This window comes from Aspergillus glaucus, assembly GCF_001890805.1.
Source record: "Aspergillus glaucus CBS 516.65 unplaced genomic scaffold ASPGLscaffold_18, whole genome shotgun sequence".
Taxonomy (NCBI): Eukaryota; Fungi; Ascomycota; class Eurotiomycetes; order Eurotiales; family Aspergillaceae; genus Aspergillus; species Aspergillus glaucus.
The window spans coordinates 287140-303324 of record NW_019170470.1 but is presented as its reverse complement, the minus strand read 5'-3'; the positions used below and the strand labels follow the sequence as shown (position 1 = coordinate 303324).

Sequence of the window (16185 nt, the reverse complement as noted above, 5' to 3'; positions counted from 1 at the left end):
CATAGCGACGGATCTGCAGCAGCGTGAACTCTTGGGGCGTCTTACAAGTGTCTCGGAGAACCACTTGCATACATAACAGCAATCTGTTCAATAACGTGGAGTTTCAGCAGATGACCAGGGTTGAAAACATGTTGTTGATGGTGAGGTGTTATATCAATTGGAATGTGATTGGAGATCAATCAGAATCAAAACTCTTTGGGCGAAGTACTTCGTCTATTTATTATACCATTAGACTTTCATATACTAGTCTACAAGTTACAACTGGGACGCTATCGAGTATCTGACGAGCCTCTTTTCCAACATTTGTGAATCAGATCCCTCGAATGTCGGTGCTTGACACGTCTCCAGCTCATTCATGTATGCCGGCAATCCAGCAATCCAGCAAACCTATTTCAATTAGTAATATTCAGGTAATGCAGGGCGTTCTTTCTTATCATGAAGGCTCATCACGCTTTCCATCAGCTCCTCGCGTCTCCCAAAACTGGGCGCGTGGATAGACGGTACGATACCAGGGGTCCGCGGTTTTGTTCCACCAGATAGTCTCGGCTTCGCGAGTAGGCTGGCAGGATGTGATGCTGTATTCTTTCATATTAATCAATGCTCTTGACAGCCATTCTACTTGGGCTTTGATGACTGCAGGAGCATTGACTCTCAGTGTAGCAGACTTAGGACCATAGAGATAAAAGAGATTCGGGAATCCGTGCGTTGCCATTCCGAGATGGGTGCGGACGCCTTGGTCCCATGCCGATTCAAACGTAAGATCATTTTTGCCTTGGATGTTCATATGGGTAAGAGTGCTGGTCCGAGCCTGAAAGCCTGTTGCCCAGATGATATAGTCGAAAGGACGGTGGGTGTTGCTTGTGAAAATTCCAGTCTCAGTGGCTTCCTCCACTGGTGTTGCACTGACATCAACTAACTCGACATTCTGCTGATTGAACACTTCGTAATAGCCAGATTCGAGACAGGGCCTCTTCATTCCGATGGGATATGAAGACTCCAGAGGTATGAGTAAATCCTTCAGTCTTAGATCATTTACCCTCTCCCTCATCTCCTTGGCCCAGAAACGATACATCTCTGAATTGGCTTCAAGGTTATATACAGAATCTTCAAAGGTAGCCAGCAGGAGAGACCAGTTACCCTCCTCGATAAGCTTCGCGTACAGGGCATAGCGATCCTTCCCGGGTACTTCCATCGTCCGGTCAGATTGAAAGACAAAGGGGAAAGTGGAATGATATGTATTGCACTCTCGTGTGACTTTTTTCGCATGCTCCTTGTCGGCCCATTCCCTCTCGTCCGGATCTTTAGCTTTAGGAAACCCAACCATGGAAGATCTTTGATACACTGTCAATTGTTGGACTTGCGGGACAAGCTTTTGAATAACCTGAGGGGCAGAAGCACCAGTGCCTATCACTACCACCCTCTTGTCTTTCCAGTCGATATCGGAGTCTGGCCATTCCGCCATGTGATAGACTTCCCCCTTGAATTGATCCATACCTGTAACACCTGGGAGAGATGGAAACGAAGCAATGCCCACGGCACATACCAGCCATCTCGTCAGAAGCACTTGCCCATCAGAGAGCAAAACATTCCGCCGGTGAGACGGGGCATCCCAAAAGGCACCAGTGACGGAAGTTGAGAAAGTATAGTGCTGGCTGATCTTCCATCGGCTGTCGACATATTCGAAGTACGACAGAATCTCGGCTTGTGCAGGGAATGATTCACTCCATGTTCATCCATCGATCAGGTTGTCGTCGAAGAATTGATAGTACGGCTGTGGGTTGTCTGCCCGTACCCCGGGATATCGATTCGAATACCAGACTCCCCCGAGCCCGGGGGGGGGGCTTCTCAATCCCGTGCACTCGGAAGTCCTGCTTGCAAATGTCAGTATAGTTTTGGAACAATGTGTCGAGGAAAGGAATTCTCACTCGTGTAATGCCCAGACACCAGAAAAGCCACCTCTTATAACAAGAACCACTCATTCAAAGCTCATGTTTGCAGACGAAACGTAGCTTCAGGACTGGCAAGTATCATAAAGATCTTGATAGACTTTTTTGACTACGTAAAATACCGCAACGAGGGCATATAGGTAAGAAAACCCTCATTCTTATGTGGGACCCTGTCCTACCGGCGGGACAACAACCGTGGACATAGAAATGACATACGCAATCCCGTGTATTAAGCGGTGAGATAGAGAGTAGATTTTTGCAATTGTATAATTCAGGGAAATACCATAGTAGAAGGTAACCGAATCCAGCAGATCGCACCTCTTGTTGTCAGAGCTGGGACGCCTAAGCGCCGAATCCACATCGATCTTCGATTGATCTCGGAGCTGAAAGTAGCAATTGTTGCACTATGATTGACAGTGCAATTGCTGAAAAAAACTGACCGGACTAGCGAGAACATTACTCGAGTCAAGTTTTGATCAACCAAGAAACTAGGGTTGGAGATGCATGCATGCAAGACGCAGGCGGTGTGTCTATTATGTATACCCCTCATTTTACAGGTGGGCGAACTCTCCCTCAAAGCATTCATTGCTTTGAGATATTTCACATTGCTCTCTTGACACGAGTTCGTTCTATCTCTCAGAGTTGAGTCGTCACAAGTCAGTATGGGATTACTCCCTTGGGCAAAACTGCCCCAAGCTTTTCCAACACCGGAAACGTTGACGGCTGTGGTATGCCTACCTAGGGAAACGAGTCAGTCTAATATCACTCATATTATGTTACCAGATCTCTCTCGGACTCTGTTCTTACTTGATCATCGGGTTGTTTTACCGTTTGTATCTTCATCCCTTGACCGAATTTCCCGGCCCCAAATTGGCGGCAGCAACATTTCTCTACGAGTTTCACTTCAACCGCCAAGGAACCTTCATCTGGCAGCTTGAGAAGCTTCACGATCAATATGGTAAGTTTCTAGTCCTTTTTTTTTAATGCTCATACTGACTTTCAAAGGATCAATTATCCGCATTACCCCTGATGAACTGCATATCAAAGATTCTTCGTTTTACGACGAAATCTACGCCGGGGGTCTTCGCGTTCGCAACAAGGATAAGCGTTTTGTCAAAATGTTCGGGACGCCTCGCGCCCTAGTGGCCATCGCGGATCACGCCCACCATCGCGTGCGTCGGGGCTTGCTAGGAGAATTCTTCTCTAAGCGGTCCATCGTCAAGATGGAGCCCATAATCAACGATGCCATTGACAAGCTCTCTCAGCGGCTATGTGATGCTCGCAAGACAGGGGTGGTGATCAATATGGATGCTGCGTTCGCCGCCATGACAGCTGATGTGATCACACGCCATGGTTGGGGCCAGAGTGGAAACTATCTGGAGCACGGCAGTTTTAACAAGCAATGGAAAGATGCGGTCATTGGTACCATGGGCAGCCGTGTCTTGTTCCGCCATTTTCCGATTATGCTAAATGTCCTCACGGCCATGCCATTGCCTCTGCTCCTGTGGATTGACCCAGGCGTGGCAGATATTCTGAAGATTGAGGATCTGGTTCGACGGCTTTCGATCGAGAATGTCAACAGAGGTGCGACCCGGAAACAAGAGAGCAAGACCATCTTCGATGCACTCAACGACCCCAATCTACCACCGGATCAGCGCACTGCTGAGCACTTGGTCGACGAAGGTCATATTCTTCTCTTGGCTGGCACGGAAACAACCGCTAAAGCACTCACCACCGGACTCTGCTACCTGTTGCTACCCGAGAATAAGAATGTGCTCATGACCCTGCAGACAGAGCTGCGACAGACGTATCCAAATGTTTCCACTTGGCCGACATGGAATGAAGTTCAGAAGCTTCCATACCTGGTAAGTCAAACCAGTCCTTTTTGTTCTGAATGTAATGCTTATGTGGTACCTTAACAGACGGGTGTTATCAATGAGTGTCTTCGCCTGTCACATGGTTTGAGTTGTCGCCTGCCGCGAGCTGCACCGAAGGAGACTCTGCAGTACCAGCAGTGGCAAATTCCGCCGGGAGTAAGTTCTTGCATGACGGTATAGTCTGGATTATGTGATTGACAACCGCTATTCAGACCCCCGTCAGCCAGACCACATACTTTGTCCACATGGATGAATCTCTTTTCCCCGATCCTGAACGATTCGAACCTGACCGCTGGATTCGGGCTTCGGAAGAAGGCCGGCGCCTCGAAAAATACATTGTCTCTTTCTCCAAAGGAAGCCGGCAATGCATTGGCATCAAGTATGTGTGGTTCCGACCCCTTAGTTGATGCAAATGAATACTAAAAACACTCAGCATGGCCTATGCCGAAATGTATCTCACACTAACCCACATCATGCGGCGCTTCGACTTTGCACTACACAACACTTCTGCCGACGATGTCCGTCTCTTCCGGGACTTTTTCTTCGGCGCGGCGCAGGATGGATCAGTGGGAGTTCAGGCGGTTGTTGCGGATGTCAAGAGATGAAAGGATATGACGATCCTAGAGCTTCTATGCTCTTGGGAGCGATACCATCTGATACAATATGATTGTAGATCGAATCTGAGCGGTGAAGTTGGATCCCAGCAACTAGTTGCAAAATGATTATACTTGAAATCGTGAAATATGTGGCCGCAGCTTCGGTCGAGCTCGGTGGGCAAGATCGTTTCACGGGTCCTGCCCCCTCCCGATCAAGAAATTAGGGTATCCACGCTCAAACCAAATAAACTCGAAATAAGATATCACTGTAATCTCCTGAACATTCATTCAGGTGTGCACAGGCTCACCCTATTGGTCGGGCGAGCATTGACGATAGTAGTATGGGTCCCGCTCGTTTATGCAGCCACGCCATACGTAGCCACTCATGATTATAGTTGAACCTCGATCGATCGCGATGTCCAGGAGAGGAGATTGTGCATTATTGTAGGCGAAGCTCATGGGGCAGTCTGACTCGTGTGGCGAACGGAATTCACTCAGAATCGGAGCAAGCACAAGCAAAAATGTGGTTATCATACCGGGAGGTTTACAATATGGTAATTTGCAATTGTAGGTTGTATTTTGACATTGGACTGTAGGTGGGCCCGGGTAGGGTATATCGACAGTTCACGTTAATTTGCACACATAGCAATCAATAGAGACTCGTCCGAAGCAGTCTGTCATTGTAAGATATCACCATGGCCGAACAAACAAAGATAGCACACGCAGAGCCAGTTGCTGTTCTGAGGATGGCATGTCGCCTGCCCAGACGGAACAATTCAGTCCATGCATTTTGGGAATTCCTTAAGCAAGCTTGACAGGCTTCAAATGCTGTCCCGGTCTCCCGTCTTAGCATAGCAGGACACAGAGATGGCTCGAAAAATCCCAAGACAATGCGTTCCGTCCCTGGTATGTATGTAGAGGACGTTGATATCAGCAGCTTCGATGCGGGATTTTTCAATATCTCACGAGCAGAGGCCATGGCGATAGATCCGAATTCGAGAATATCAGTTAGTACCATCGATAAGACAGCAATAGGCTGCTTCGTGAGATCATTTGTCAGAAGTATAGAGAGAGTGTCAATCAGTATAGACTAAACCGTTAACAAATATGACAGACTACACCGACATGATGGCAAATGCATGTGAGCCCTAGATCGATCCTCCGGAGCTGCTCGGTTGATCGATAAAAGCGCAGTGTGCCTCGTCTAATTATGCTGTAGAATCAGAAGAAGCTCCTTCGAAAGTAAACCTCGATCATTAGCAAGTCATTGAACACCATCATGTCAGGCTACCAAAAAGTTGGATTTCAGACGCTAGACGGCATTACTCTGCGAGGTTGTCTCTATCTTGCATCAGGCGACCGGACGCCTGCAGTTATCTTAACATCACCAGTGAGTCATATTAAAATTATGATATAGGAAACTGCACATGCTGACTTGTGGCAGTATTTCTTCGTCCAAGACTTCATGCTGCCCGAGATCGCGGCGTACTTTGCACAGCAGGGCATCACAGCACTGATCTACGACACGTGCAGTTTCGGTGAAAGTGACGGGCAGCCTCGCTGTGAGCTGGACCTGATCAAACAGGTTGAGGACTATAGTGATGCACTATCTTTCCTCGCTTCATATGCGTCCATCGACCCATCACGGATCGGATTCTGGGGCATCTCGTTCAGCGGGACAGTAGCATTCGATGCAGCGGCACTAGACCAGCGCTCCCGATTCGTCATCAGTGTCGGTCCCATTGTCGAGCCCTCGGGTGAAAATCCGTACCCGGTCGATAAACTCCATCGAGTCTTGACCAAGGCATTGCGGGACCGCGATTCTCAGCTCAAAGGAAACCCCCATTCTATGTCCAGGCAGTGGCATCGGATGGGACCAACCCGATGGGTTTCGGTCCGATATTGGGAGCAGAAGCTTATGAATTGGTGGAGCGGGTCACGGCGAGTGGGATGGCGCCAACTTGTTCCAAGGATATTACACTGCAGAGTTTCGCGAAGATGCTGAAGTGGCATCCGTTACAGGACGTCAAGTGGTTGGGGAATGCGCCGATGATGCTGCTGGTGTCGGGAGATGATACTGTCACCCCCCCGGAGGATCAGCGGTGGTTGTTTTACATGATTAGCGGTCCGAAGAGGATGGAGATTGCTCCAGGGAAGTCATTTCAATGTGCTGGCTAGCGAGGGCTTCGAGGGGCTGATGGACCTGCAGGTGCTTACCCAAATGGGCAATCCGTCATCGACAATACCTAGAATATGTATCTATGTACTGTAGAGATACTCCAAGCACTTTGGTACTGAGTCAGCTTCGCAATCTCCTATAACAGAGATGGTCGGTAATATCATGATTGTCATCTCTCATCATTCTACTTATCGTAGAGGTCCTTCTAAATGTACAACTATCTACAGCTATATACACCTACACCTTCCGCTTCAGCAATCCCCTAAAGAAGTCGAAGCTATTACTGTCACTCTGCAACTGCCACACCCGTCCCGTCGGTCGATCATTCCACCCAAGTTCCTCCGCCAACAACAGTCCATAGTCCCTTGTAATGCCCTTAATCCGCGCCTTTGCGCCACCTTCCTCCTCCAAAGTTACAACCTGGTGCATGTGCAGCCAGTCGTCGTAGTACATCTCTTCGAAAGTCTTGTCGAAGCCGGTCCGGAGGAACCGCGCATACAGCTCTTCGTATGTGGTGACGATTCGCGCGAGGAGTTTCTCTAGAGTGATTGGTGCAGCGTTTTTAGGGAGGAACTTGGCAACGAGTGCGTTGAGGGATGTTGTTGGTGAGGAATTGGTGGCGTTGATGCCGATTCCTACCACGGAGACGTATTCATTGGCTGAGAAGTGTGAGTTTACCAGAATCCCGCAGATCTTGGCGTATTGTTGTTTTTCGGGTTTGTCTGGGTCCAGGGCGTAGACGTCGTTGGGCCACTTCATTTTCACGGGCAGTTTCTCGTATCCCTGGTCGTAACTCTTGATTCCCTTTACCACTGCCATGGCAGCCAGGTATTGAATGAATACTATCGGGGACGATTGAATCTTCTCGACCGGATGACGCAGAACGGTTGAGAAAATAAGAGCACCCGCTGGGGAAACCCAGACGTTCGAACCACGGCCTCTACCGGCGACTTGAGTGGTTGCCGTCGCAGTGAATCCATTTGGTAGACTCCGGAGAAGTTGGGGGTTCCTAGCAAGAGTCAGACATATACCGGAGAGCAAGAAATACTGAGGCGACTCACTTCTCCAGTATGGTATTGGTACTGGTGATAACCTCCGCGTACATCAAATTCGAACCAAACTCAGATGCCCCCTCCTTCATATTGGACTGGTAGTGGCGGAGATTGGAGTAGAAAGCATAGTGGTTGAAGTATGGTGTAATCTTCGTGGACGGCAGCTCGTCGTGAATGACAAGGCGCTTGAGAATCGCATTGTAGTCCACAATGCCTTGGTTTGTATCTTGATTCTCCGACTCTGCTGGAAGGGACTCTTCCAGATTACCCATGTTCCACACTCCGGATTTCTCCAAACGGAACGTATCATTTGCATCTTTGAAGTACTCCTCATCTCCTTCTTTGGTAATACCATCCTGCAGCGATGATATGATCTTGGACGTGTCTTCCGGGTCCTGCGCCGACAGATGTAACGATGAGAGAGACGGAACGGTGGTGGTCTCATTTGTGACCTGCAACCCCAACTTAGACAAACATGCTTTCAGAAAGTCTGTCCGCGACTTGTCATCCGCGGCCAGGGCATCCACCACTTTGGTATACTCTGGTCCGGCAGCGTTTCGATCGAGGTTCGCAGCGGCGAATCTGGGTTGTCAGTTTTGGTTGAGCACCGGAAAGAAGGGTGAACTGACTCTGGATGCGGTCCTGTCAATATCGCTGCTCCATCACCTACCTTGCAGTAGACCACAGCGGCCGCTTCATCGCCGGGGTCAACATTGAGCTCCTCCGTGAAGCTCGCGAGCACTTCCACCCCTCTATCAGCGTACTTTGGCGCATCGACAAACACCCCTCCACCGTTGTAATATGACCGAAAGATCTCAGGCACCGTCTCCGTCGCCAACGACTCCTTCGAGACCTTCAATTCAGCGGCTCGCGCTCCGGCCTCACTATGGTAAACGAACCCCGGAAAAGCCCCTCCACGACAGATTCCGGGGTAAAAGGCCAATTCGCGCTCCCCGATAACCTGCATTGTCTTATCGCCCACCTCGAATTCACACCGTTTGCAGCCATAGTAGCCCCCCGCACAGAAGCCTAGGTATGCCCCTCCTCTGCGAACAAACTGCTCGATTCGTCGGTTCCCCGCGCCATTAAGTGTCCGGCAATACCCCAGGTCTCCTCCGCCTGGTATAACCAACATAGCGCATGTGAGGGTCCACGGTTCTTTGATTAGCATGTCGCCCGTGACGGGGATCACGGCATAGTGAGGGGCTAGAAGACGGCGGAGGGTGTAGAGACAGTGACGGACGGAATCCACGGTGGTTCCATTTCCTGTATATAGACGAAAGAAGGATCAGTATTTTTGCTCTATTTTCATGCGAATGTTTGGAACGCACCGGAGTAAACCAAGACGTTGACTTTCTTGCCCGTCATATTGGCCGCCATCGTGGTGGCGGAACGAACTGTTCTGGGAAACGACCAACTTCGAACAAGAGCTATCAACCGACAGTATCTCCAATTAATCACGATTGCCGTTCACAATGTCGAATAACAAGGACAAAGTACTGCCGGAGGTGGAGGACGATGAGCCGGATGACTGGTAGGCTGTTTTCTGTGGTTATTTCGCTTTCGAGGTTGAGGACTGACGCCGGAGTCGGAGTGTAGGGACAAGCGGATCTTCAGCACCGGCTGCGCAAGTAAGCACTGCAATGATTATACAAACAGAGGAGAGATGCTGACTGCCTCTAGTCGAGCAGGATAAATTAAACGACTGCTTTTTCAACAGGAAGGATTGGCGGAAGTGTCAGAAGCAGGTGAGTCGCTGGTAGCTCTGCTGCTTCGTTTTTCTTTCTTTTTGATAGCTTTATTTCTGCTTCCTCCTCTTCCTCCCCTTTTATTCCTTTTGTTTCCCGGCTTATATACATGACATTCAATTGCAAGGCCTGACTGACAGCTCCAGATGGCGGCCTTTCGCGAGTGCTGGAAGCGCGAGGGCAACGACCAGCGCACGCAGTCCAGGGATGCTTGATTATTATTCAGTCTTTCTGTATTATTTCAGTCTCTCTCTCTCCTCTCTGTACTATAACAATGTACCATAGTGCTTTGTGCAATTGCAAACAAATGATATCACGTGACATTATACAGAAATCCGCCGCCAACCTTAGCGTTATGACTTCATCAACACCCAACCACACCATGCCGGTTTCACAGCTCACCCGCTCCTTGCGGGCATCAGGAGCCCTGAAGTCGCTCAGACACACCCAAACTCTCGTCTCGAGCTCTCGTGCCGTGTACCCAACCAGCTACGCGCCGTCGATCACCCTCGCCCGCACGATAACCACCTCCTCACCTCTCAAACAACAACAATCCGCTACACCCCCCTCTACCTCTTCTACCTCGTCCACTCCTGCCTCCAAGACTACCACATCCGCAGGATCAACCTCAGGAACCCCCGCAGACCGCGCCTCCCGCGTCGTCGCCCCTACCCCGAACCAGCAAACCACGCCCAACATCTCCAAAACCGGCCTCTCGGATAAACCGCTGGAGCTGGAAACTACGCCCGAGGAGAAGATCGACTGGACGCGTTCGTTCCACGGACTGAGCGCGGCCCCGTTCCCCAAGGAAGCGGCGGATGTTTTGCTCGCGCCTACGGACCCCGAGGAGGTAGAGATCAAGCCTGATGGAATTTTGTATCTGCCGGAGATCAAGTACAGACGGATTTTGAATAAGGCGTTTGGACCTGGTGGATGGGGGTTGGTTCCTAGGAGTGAGAGTATTGTGACGCCTAAGACGGTGACGAGGGAGTATGCTTTGGTTTGTAATGGACGGTACGTTTCCTATGCCATATTTTTCAGGTTGATGGTTGCTAACGGTGACAGTCTCGTCTCTGTCGCCCGTGGTGAACAGGATTACTTCTCGCCAGACGGAATTCCCACCGCGACAGAGGGATGCCGCTCGAACGCGCTGGTGCGGTGCTGTAAGGATCTGGGAATTGCGAGCGAGCTCTGGGACCCCCGCTGGATTCGCAAGTTCAAGGCGGCGCACAGCAGGGAAGTCTGGGTAGAGCACGTGGTGAACAAGAGAAAGTCGAAGATCTGGACTCGCAAGGGCGATCCGGTGGGCTACCCGTGGAAAGAGACTAAATAAACTCTTGAAGGGGGCTCGCTTTGCTACAGGACTAGCTTAGATATGGTATGATTGCTAACTATGGAAAAACGGTTGATTATTGTATTATAGTAGTTAATAGATGGCTCTTAACTCCTATGAATGAATGTGTCCTCCGGGTATCCGTCGTTATCTAGTTTACAGTATCCATCACAATCACCTCACGAATAGACTAAGAACAATCACCGCGGCCCCCGAGGCTTCCCAATTCCCTGTTCCACAGACCCAGCCCGTGACCCATTCGAGTTCCCAGCCGGCGAAGGAGACAACGGCGAAACCGGATCCATTTCATGCCCAGACTCGTCCGGATACTCCAGTCCAGCTGGCAATTCAAGCAGCTCTTCTAGTTGCCGCTCTTGCCTTTGTTGCGGCCCCTGTTCTTCTTGTCCCTGAGCCGGTCCGCCAAAAACTTCATCGTACGCTGGAGCACCACTGTCACCTTGACCATTCTCCCGATACAGCTGGTACCGCATCTCCATGTGCGAGTAGGGATAGTAATAACTAGATCCCTGTATCCCCGACTGCAAAACTGGCTCCGAATGCTCCGGCGGCATCGGTCCTCCCATTCCCATGCCCACCTGCATCACCTCAAGGCCAACACCCCCACCAGGATACGCCTGATAACTAAACGGCCGATACCTGCCCTGATACGGCGAAGCCTCCTCATCCCCATTACCATTCCCATTCTCCTCACTCATCTCCGTACCCCTCCTCCGCTCCATCGACGACCCCCTTGACACAATCGCCTGCACAGGCGTCCTAGTACCATCCCGCATACCCACACCCACCCCCGCATTCCCATGCCGCATCCGCTCCGGCGACGTAGCAGGCGTCTGATACGAATCATCGTGAAATTCAGAAACACTTCCTGGCGTCGTCGTCGTCGCCGGTCTCAGGCCTGTATTTGCGCTCGATGTATTCTGGCGGGAGGGTACGCTGTGGCGGTGGAAGAGGCCTGAGGATGCGATGGAGTTTGTGGATACGGGGGATTGCTCCCTATCCCTGTCAAATCCGGTCGTTCTGGCTCCTGTTGGGGGGTTTGCTTTGTGCGGGACCATGAGGTGTGCTGTGGATTGGCCTTGTTCTTGCGTTGCGCGGATTTGGGCGTTTGTGCTCGTGTCTGAGTCGCGTTTGTTTGGGTTGTTATCGGTGTCGTTGTTGGTATTGGTGGATGGGGGTGGTGGTTCGTCGTCTTCTAGGCTGTTTGGGGAATCATCGCCGGGGCCACGGATGTGGAGCTTTTTCATGGCGAGGACCAGAGCACGCATGAACTTCGAGCGACGCGAAGCGCGGACACTCTCATTGGCCCAGTTTGATTTATGGCGGATGTCAACTCGCAACTGTAGTCTGTCTGTGTCGTCGCCGACACCAAGGACTTCAAGCTCGACATTGGGCTGGAAGTCTCGGCAGTTTTCCTTATTCCGGACGAACGTTTCCATTTCAACTCGTAAAGACTGAATATCAGCGAAAGTGGTGTTGAAGTTCACGCTGATGGTGAGTTGCTCGTGCATGGCGTCTGCACGGGTGATATTATCGATCCAGAGGGTGTTTAGGGTTGCGTTCGACGTCTGCGTGATGCGGTGGTCTGAGACGCAATGGAAAACTGTAAAGAGCAAGGAAATGCGTTCGACCATGTACGACCGGCCACTGATATCAACACGATCACCGACGTCGAAGGGGTGCTTGACGAAGAGGAAGATGCATGAGCCTAGGACTTCCTGGGCGGTTGTTGAGAAGATGAAACTGAGTGAGAGCAACGATGTTGCTCCGGCGGCAATGACCGTTCCAAAGCCAGATGTCACGAAGGAGATGAAGACGAGAACACCCACTATACTAGCGACAGTGAGAAGCAGGTTATCCAGAACCTGAATCGCCTGATCGACATCGTGCAGACTGTGATGCAGCGCTCTGCGCATCCGCCCCATTTCCGTGACACCCAGGATAATCTCATCAAGACTGATATCCCCGTTCTCATCACGATCCAGTAACTGAAAAGCTTCTTCGGCTTCATCCTCCCGTCCGGTCCCGAGTACCTCAGCGATATCCTCAGGGAACAGAGCCTCCCGCCCTTCAATAACAAATGACATCCAGATCCGTCTTCCCAGCGCTTCAGAAGACTTCTTCTTCTCCAACGCCTGCGTAACGATCGAATGCGCTGCCGTCGGGTTAAACACATGTTTCCCCGTAATCTCCTGTGCAACATTCCCAAAAGCTTCGGTAACCTGGTCCGCAAAGCGGTTGACATTCTGGCCCACGTTCCGAATGATACCCGCCCTTCCTCGCAGGAACGAACTATTCGACGACGCAGTACCCCCAGCAGCCGCAAGCATGGAGTCACAGATAAACACATCCTCGTCGTAGAACTCCTTGCAGTACATCGGGAACATAGTCCGCGACGCCTCATAGAGCGTACTAAGCAGCTGAACATGGCGTTTTGACTTTTTGATCCTGCTGTCGAATTGTTTCCGGTGATAGTTTATCGAAATAAGTAGAATCATCGTCTTCTGCGTTAGGAAGATAAGACTGCACACGAACAGCGCAAAGAGGATATTCTTAACCGACTTCTCCCATGTTTTGGGGTTCGTATCCCCATGCGCTATTCGATCAGGGTTATGCGCCATTATCTGTCAAGTCAGCCCTACCCACCAAGCCCCATAAATCAAAAGGAAACAACATACTGGAAAAAAAGTAACCAAAGAAACACCCGTCCACCCCACCAACGAAATCGGAATCTCCAAAGCCCTAAGCACAAGCCCATACCTCCTCCCCCCAGGACTAACAACCCCCCACAAACTCTCAAAAACATACGGCAGCCCCCTCGCCAGAATCTTACACACCCACAAACTCAACCAGACGACTTCAATCCACGCAAAGAACCAATACAACGTGACACCACCGATAGTCGCGTAGCGGGCTACCGTTGCACCGACGATAATGGGTGTTGCGATTAGGATCGCGAGGGGTGTTATGTAGGCGATGTAGCGTGTTATGATGGAGGAGTTTATGAGGGATTTGTAGAGGCGGTGGAGGCGGGTTAGGTTTTTGTTTCCGTCTGGGAGGTGTTCTTTGTGGTCGTCGCTAGGTTTATAGTTGTAGTTGGGGTTGGGGTTGGTGGTGTGAGTGTTGTTGTGTGTTCTATGGGGTTTGGATTTCCGGCGTCGGCCTGTTGAGGATGCGTCGCAGTCTGGGACGAGGTGTGCTTTTTCACTGCCTTCTTCTTCGTTGTGTATTGAGCTGTGGTATCTGAAGAATGAGAGGGAGTCGCTTTTGCTGTGCGCGTCTGTTCTGTCTTGGTCGTGGTTCTGGTTCTGCTGGTCCTCGTTTTGTTGATTATGCTGGTTGTGCTGGTGAAATTCATGTCCATGTTGATCGTGTTCGTGCTCATCCTCCTCATTCAACGGAATATCAATAGTAACATCATTAGCTATCATCGATTCATCCTCCGCTGGCGTCTCGGGAATCTGGTGGAAGCGATGCGAGGTAAGGCGCTTCTGCGCGAGGCCGGGACGGGTCATGTTCGTAGCATGAGACCGCTGTATATGCATATGGGATGTATTGTTTTACTCTTGTTGGTGTATTTTTAGGAATAAGGGACATGGAAGTGGGAAAGTCGTTATTATGAAGGGGTGTTTGGGGTATGTTACCGCGCGACGGGGAATGCTAATGCTGCATTCCAGAGCTTATATTGATGCTGTGGTTGGGATAAATAACAACTTCAATCATTCTGCAGTAATTCATTTTCCGTTTCAGATGGAAAGGGATGGCAGGTGATATCGCGTGGTCATTCTTAAACGCTACTTAGAATCCTCCTTCATCTTCAACAATTCCTTAACCACATCCTCCCCAGTCCACCCACCCTCCAACCCCCTAATCACAATATCCTGCTCACTTTCCGGCGCCATCCCACTCGGCGCAGGAGGCCTCTTATCCAAATTTGTCGGAAACGGATACGCCTCCGCAATCGCCTTGACCAACAACCTCAACTCCTCATCTACCCCTCCAGCCTCTTTAAACCGCTTTGTTAAACCCTCCCAGCAGCTTCGTACAACAGGCACCGTCTCAACAGTCTCCATCGGCTTCCCAAACGCAGAACTAACCTGCAACAGATTCGCCTTGCGGTGGAACGCACACTCAGCAGGTAACTCATTCGCACCCGCTGCATGGAATAAACCAGGATTGAAAAACACCCCATCACCCAGCGCAAGCGGTAACGCAACATACTTCTCCTGGAAAAACTCCCGAAACTCCTCCCTCCGCCACGCAAGATACCCAATCTCGTATCCCTGGCTAAACGGCAAGAACCTCGTCGGTCCACTTTCAACAGGCATATCGCTATGCGCGACAGCACCCTGTAACGTCAAATACTGACTAGCCAGATGCAAGCCCCTGGGAAACCGCTCGCAAGCGCCTAGATCCTGGAAACCGAGATGATAGTCCCGGTGACTATCCTGTGCCTTTCCGCCTGGTTTCACGATGTTGCACTGCGCTGTGACGCGATACCCGGGACCGAGCCAGGCTTCGCTGACAGATTCTAGCCAGGGGTTTGCGTAGTAGTGCAGGAAAGAGTCGGGATCGTCCAGCGCATGTTTTCCAAAGGAGTTCCAAATGCGATCATTCTTCCCCGATGCTGCGAAATGATCACCCTTGGGCTTGGTGGGGTCGTTTTTTTCATGGGCTATTATGCGCTTGAACGATTCATTCGTTGCGGTGAGGGTTTGTTCGTATTTGGCCGGGTCGTACATGCCCTTCAGGACGAAGACGCCGGCTCCGGTGGAAAGGATATCGTACCATTCATCCTGTAAAGCAGACGTAGTGGATACATCCGTCGGGTCGAGTTTGGTAATCTCGTATATGGGAATGTTGTGGGCGATGGAGGATGCCAGTGGGTAATCGGCTGGGTTGGTGGTGCGGGAGCAAATTTGTTTGAAGTCGGATAGTTTGGGGGACTCTGCGTTGAAGAGCCTGGTGCTCTTGTTGGCACTTTTGGTTCCGTTCGTGTTGGTCATGTTGTCTGGTCTTGTTTGGTGGGTGGTGGGTGGAGGCGATGGGGTTGGCAAGATATATATATATACCGTGGGCCAAAGTAAAATGAATTCCGCCCTAATCGGAAACCTATATCCGAGTGTGCTGGAGAAGAAAGTCAGGTAACTTTCGCACAATGTATACCAAGGATTTTTATATGTTCATCCGAGGTCGCTTGCTGGTATTCACTTGATGGTGTTTGATAGTGCGGAGTAGAGTGCTGCTCCTACACCGAAGTGTAAAAACTAAGAACGCGTCTCTCAGTGCCATGTCTCCACCACCACAACTTCTTCATCTGACAGTATTGAGACTTGATTACGAAATACTGTTGCCACATATAAATGCATTATATAAACAAAGAACCAGGAGAGTTTTACGTTGCGGTGATATTTACATTCCGGTATACGGATAAGT

General features: G+C 50.5%; 7 protein-coding genes across 7 annotated transcripts; 3 read left to right on the top strand and 4 right to left on the bottom strand.

Annotated features, from left to right (window-relative positions):
* Positions 1 to 331: 331 nt before the first annotated feature.
* ASPGLDRAFT_76160 (flavin-containing monooxygenase) lies at positions 332 to 2403 on the bottom strand (the record flags this gene model as incomplete). Its single annotated transcript, XM_022549835.1, has 4 exons — positions 332 to 1721; positions 1770 to 1871; positions 1926 to 1974; positions 2265 to 2403. 4 exons carry the CDS (start codon positions 2401 to 2403, stop codon positions 434 to 436), a joined length of 1578 nt encoding a protein of 525 aa, XP_022398306.1. The 3' UTR covers positions 332 to 433.
* Positions 2404 to 2545: 142 nt separating this feature from the next.
* On the top strand, positions 2546 to 4643 carry ASPGLDRAFT_176619 (cytochrome P450). Its single transcript, XM_022542874.1, has 6 exons — positions 2546 to 2674; positions 2730 to 2904; positions 2952 to 3811; positions 3869 to 3979; positions 4036 to 4202; positions 4257 to 4643. Exons 1-6 carry the CDS (start codon positions 2609 to 2611, stop codon positions 4426 to 4428), a joined length of 1551 nt encoding a protein of 516 aa, XP_022398305.1. The 5' UTR covers positions 2546 to 2608; the 3' UTR covers positions 4429 to 4643.
* Positions 4644 to 5698: 1055 nt separating this feature from the next.
* On the top strand, positions 5699 to 6597 carry ASPGLDRAFT_37915 (alpha/beta hydrolase; the record flags this gene model as incomplete). The annotated part of the gene is made up of 3 exons (XM_022544878.1): positions 5699 to 5809; positions 5864 to 6186; positions 6255 to 6597. 3 exons carry the CDS (start codon positions 5699 to 5701, stop codon positions 6595 to 6597), a joined length of 777 nt encoding a protein of 258 aa, XP_022398304.1.
* A 118-nt stretch (positions 6598 to 6715) lies between these two features.
* ASPGLDRAFT_50133 (biotin--[acetyl-CoA-carboxylase] ligase BPL1) lies at positions 6716 to 9294 on the bottom strand. The gene is made up of 4 exons (XM_022547246.1): positions 8982 to 9294; positions 8280 to 8916; positions 7660 to 8232; positions 6716 to 7607 (listed from the first exon to the last, which is right to left on the bottom strand). Exons 1-4 carry the CDS (start codon positions 9028 to 9030, stop codon positions 6836 to 6838), a joined length of 2031 nt encoding a protein of 676 aa, XP_022398303.1. The 5' UTR covers positions 9031 to 9294; the 3' UTR covers positions 6716 to 6835.
* Positions 9126 to 10731, top strand: ASPGLDRAFT_68496 (putative mitochondrial genome maintenance protein Mgm101; the record flags this gene model as incomplete). Its single annotated transcript, XM_022549269.1, has 3 exons — positions 9126 to 9184; positions 9888 to 10412; positions 10464 to 10731. The coding sequence occupies 3 exons, from the start codon at positions 9126 to 9128 to the stop codon at positions 10729 to 10731; spliced, it is 852 nt and encodes a 283-aa protein (XP_022398302.1).
* An 821-nt stretch (positions 10732 to 11552) lies between these two features.
* On the bottom strand, positions 11553 to 14180 carry ASPGLDRAFT_131887 (serine/threonine protein kinase; the record flags this gene model as incomplete). The annotated part of the gene is made up of 2 exons (XM_022541084.1): positions 11553 to 13373; positions 13428 to 14180. Coding segments are annotated over 2 exons (2574 nt in total), but the record flags the coding sequence as incomplete, so codon positions are not given.
* Positions 14181 to 14323: 143 nt separating this feature from the next.
* On the bottom strand, positions 14324 to 15999 carry ASPGLDRAFT_60082 (phytanoyl-CoA dioxygenase family protein). The gene has a single exon (XM_022548421.1). It carries the CDS (start codon positions 15753 to 15755, stop codon positions 14544 to 14546), a length of 1212 nt encoding a protein of 403 aa, XP_022398300.1. The 5' UTR covers positions 15756 to 15999; the 3' UTR covers positions 14324 to 14543.
* Between the last annotated feature and the right edge of the window lie 186 nt (positions 16000 to 16185).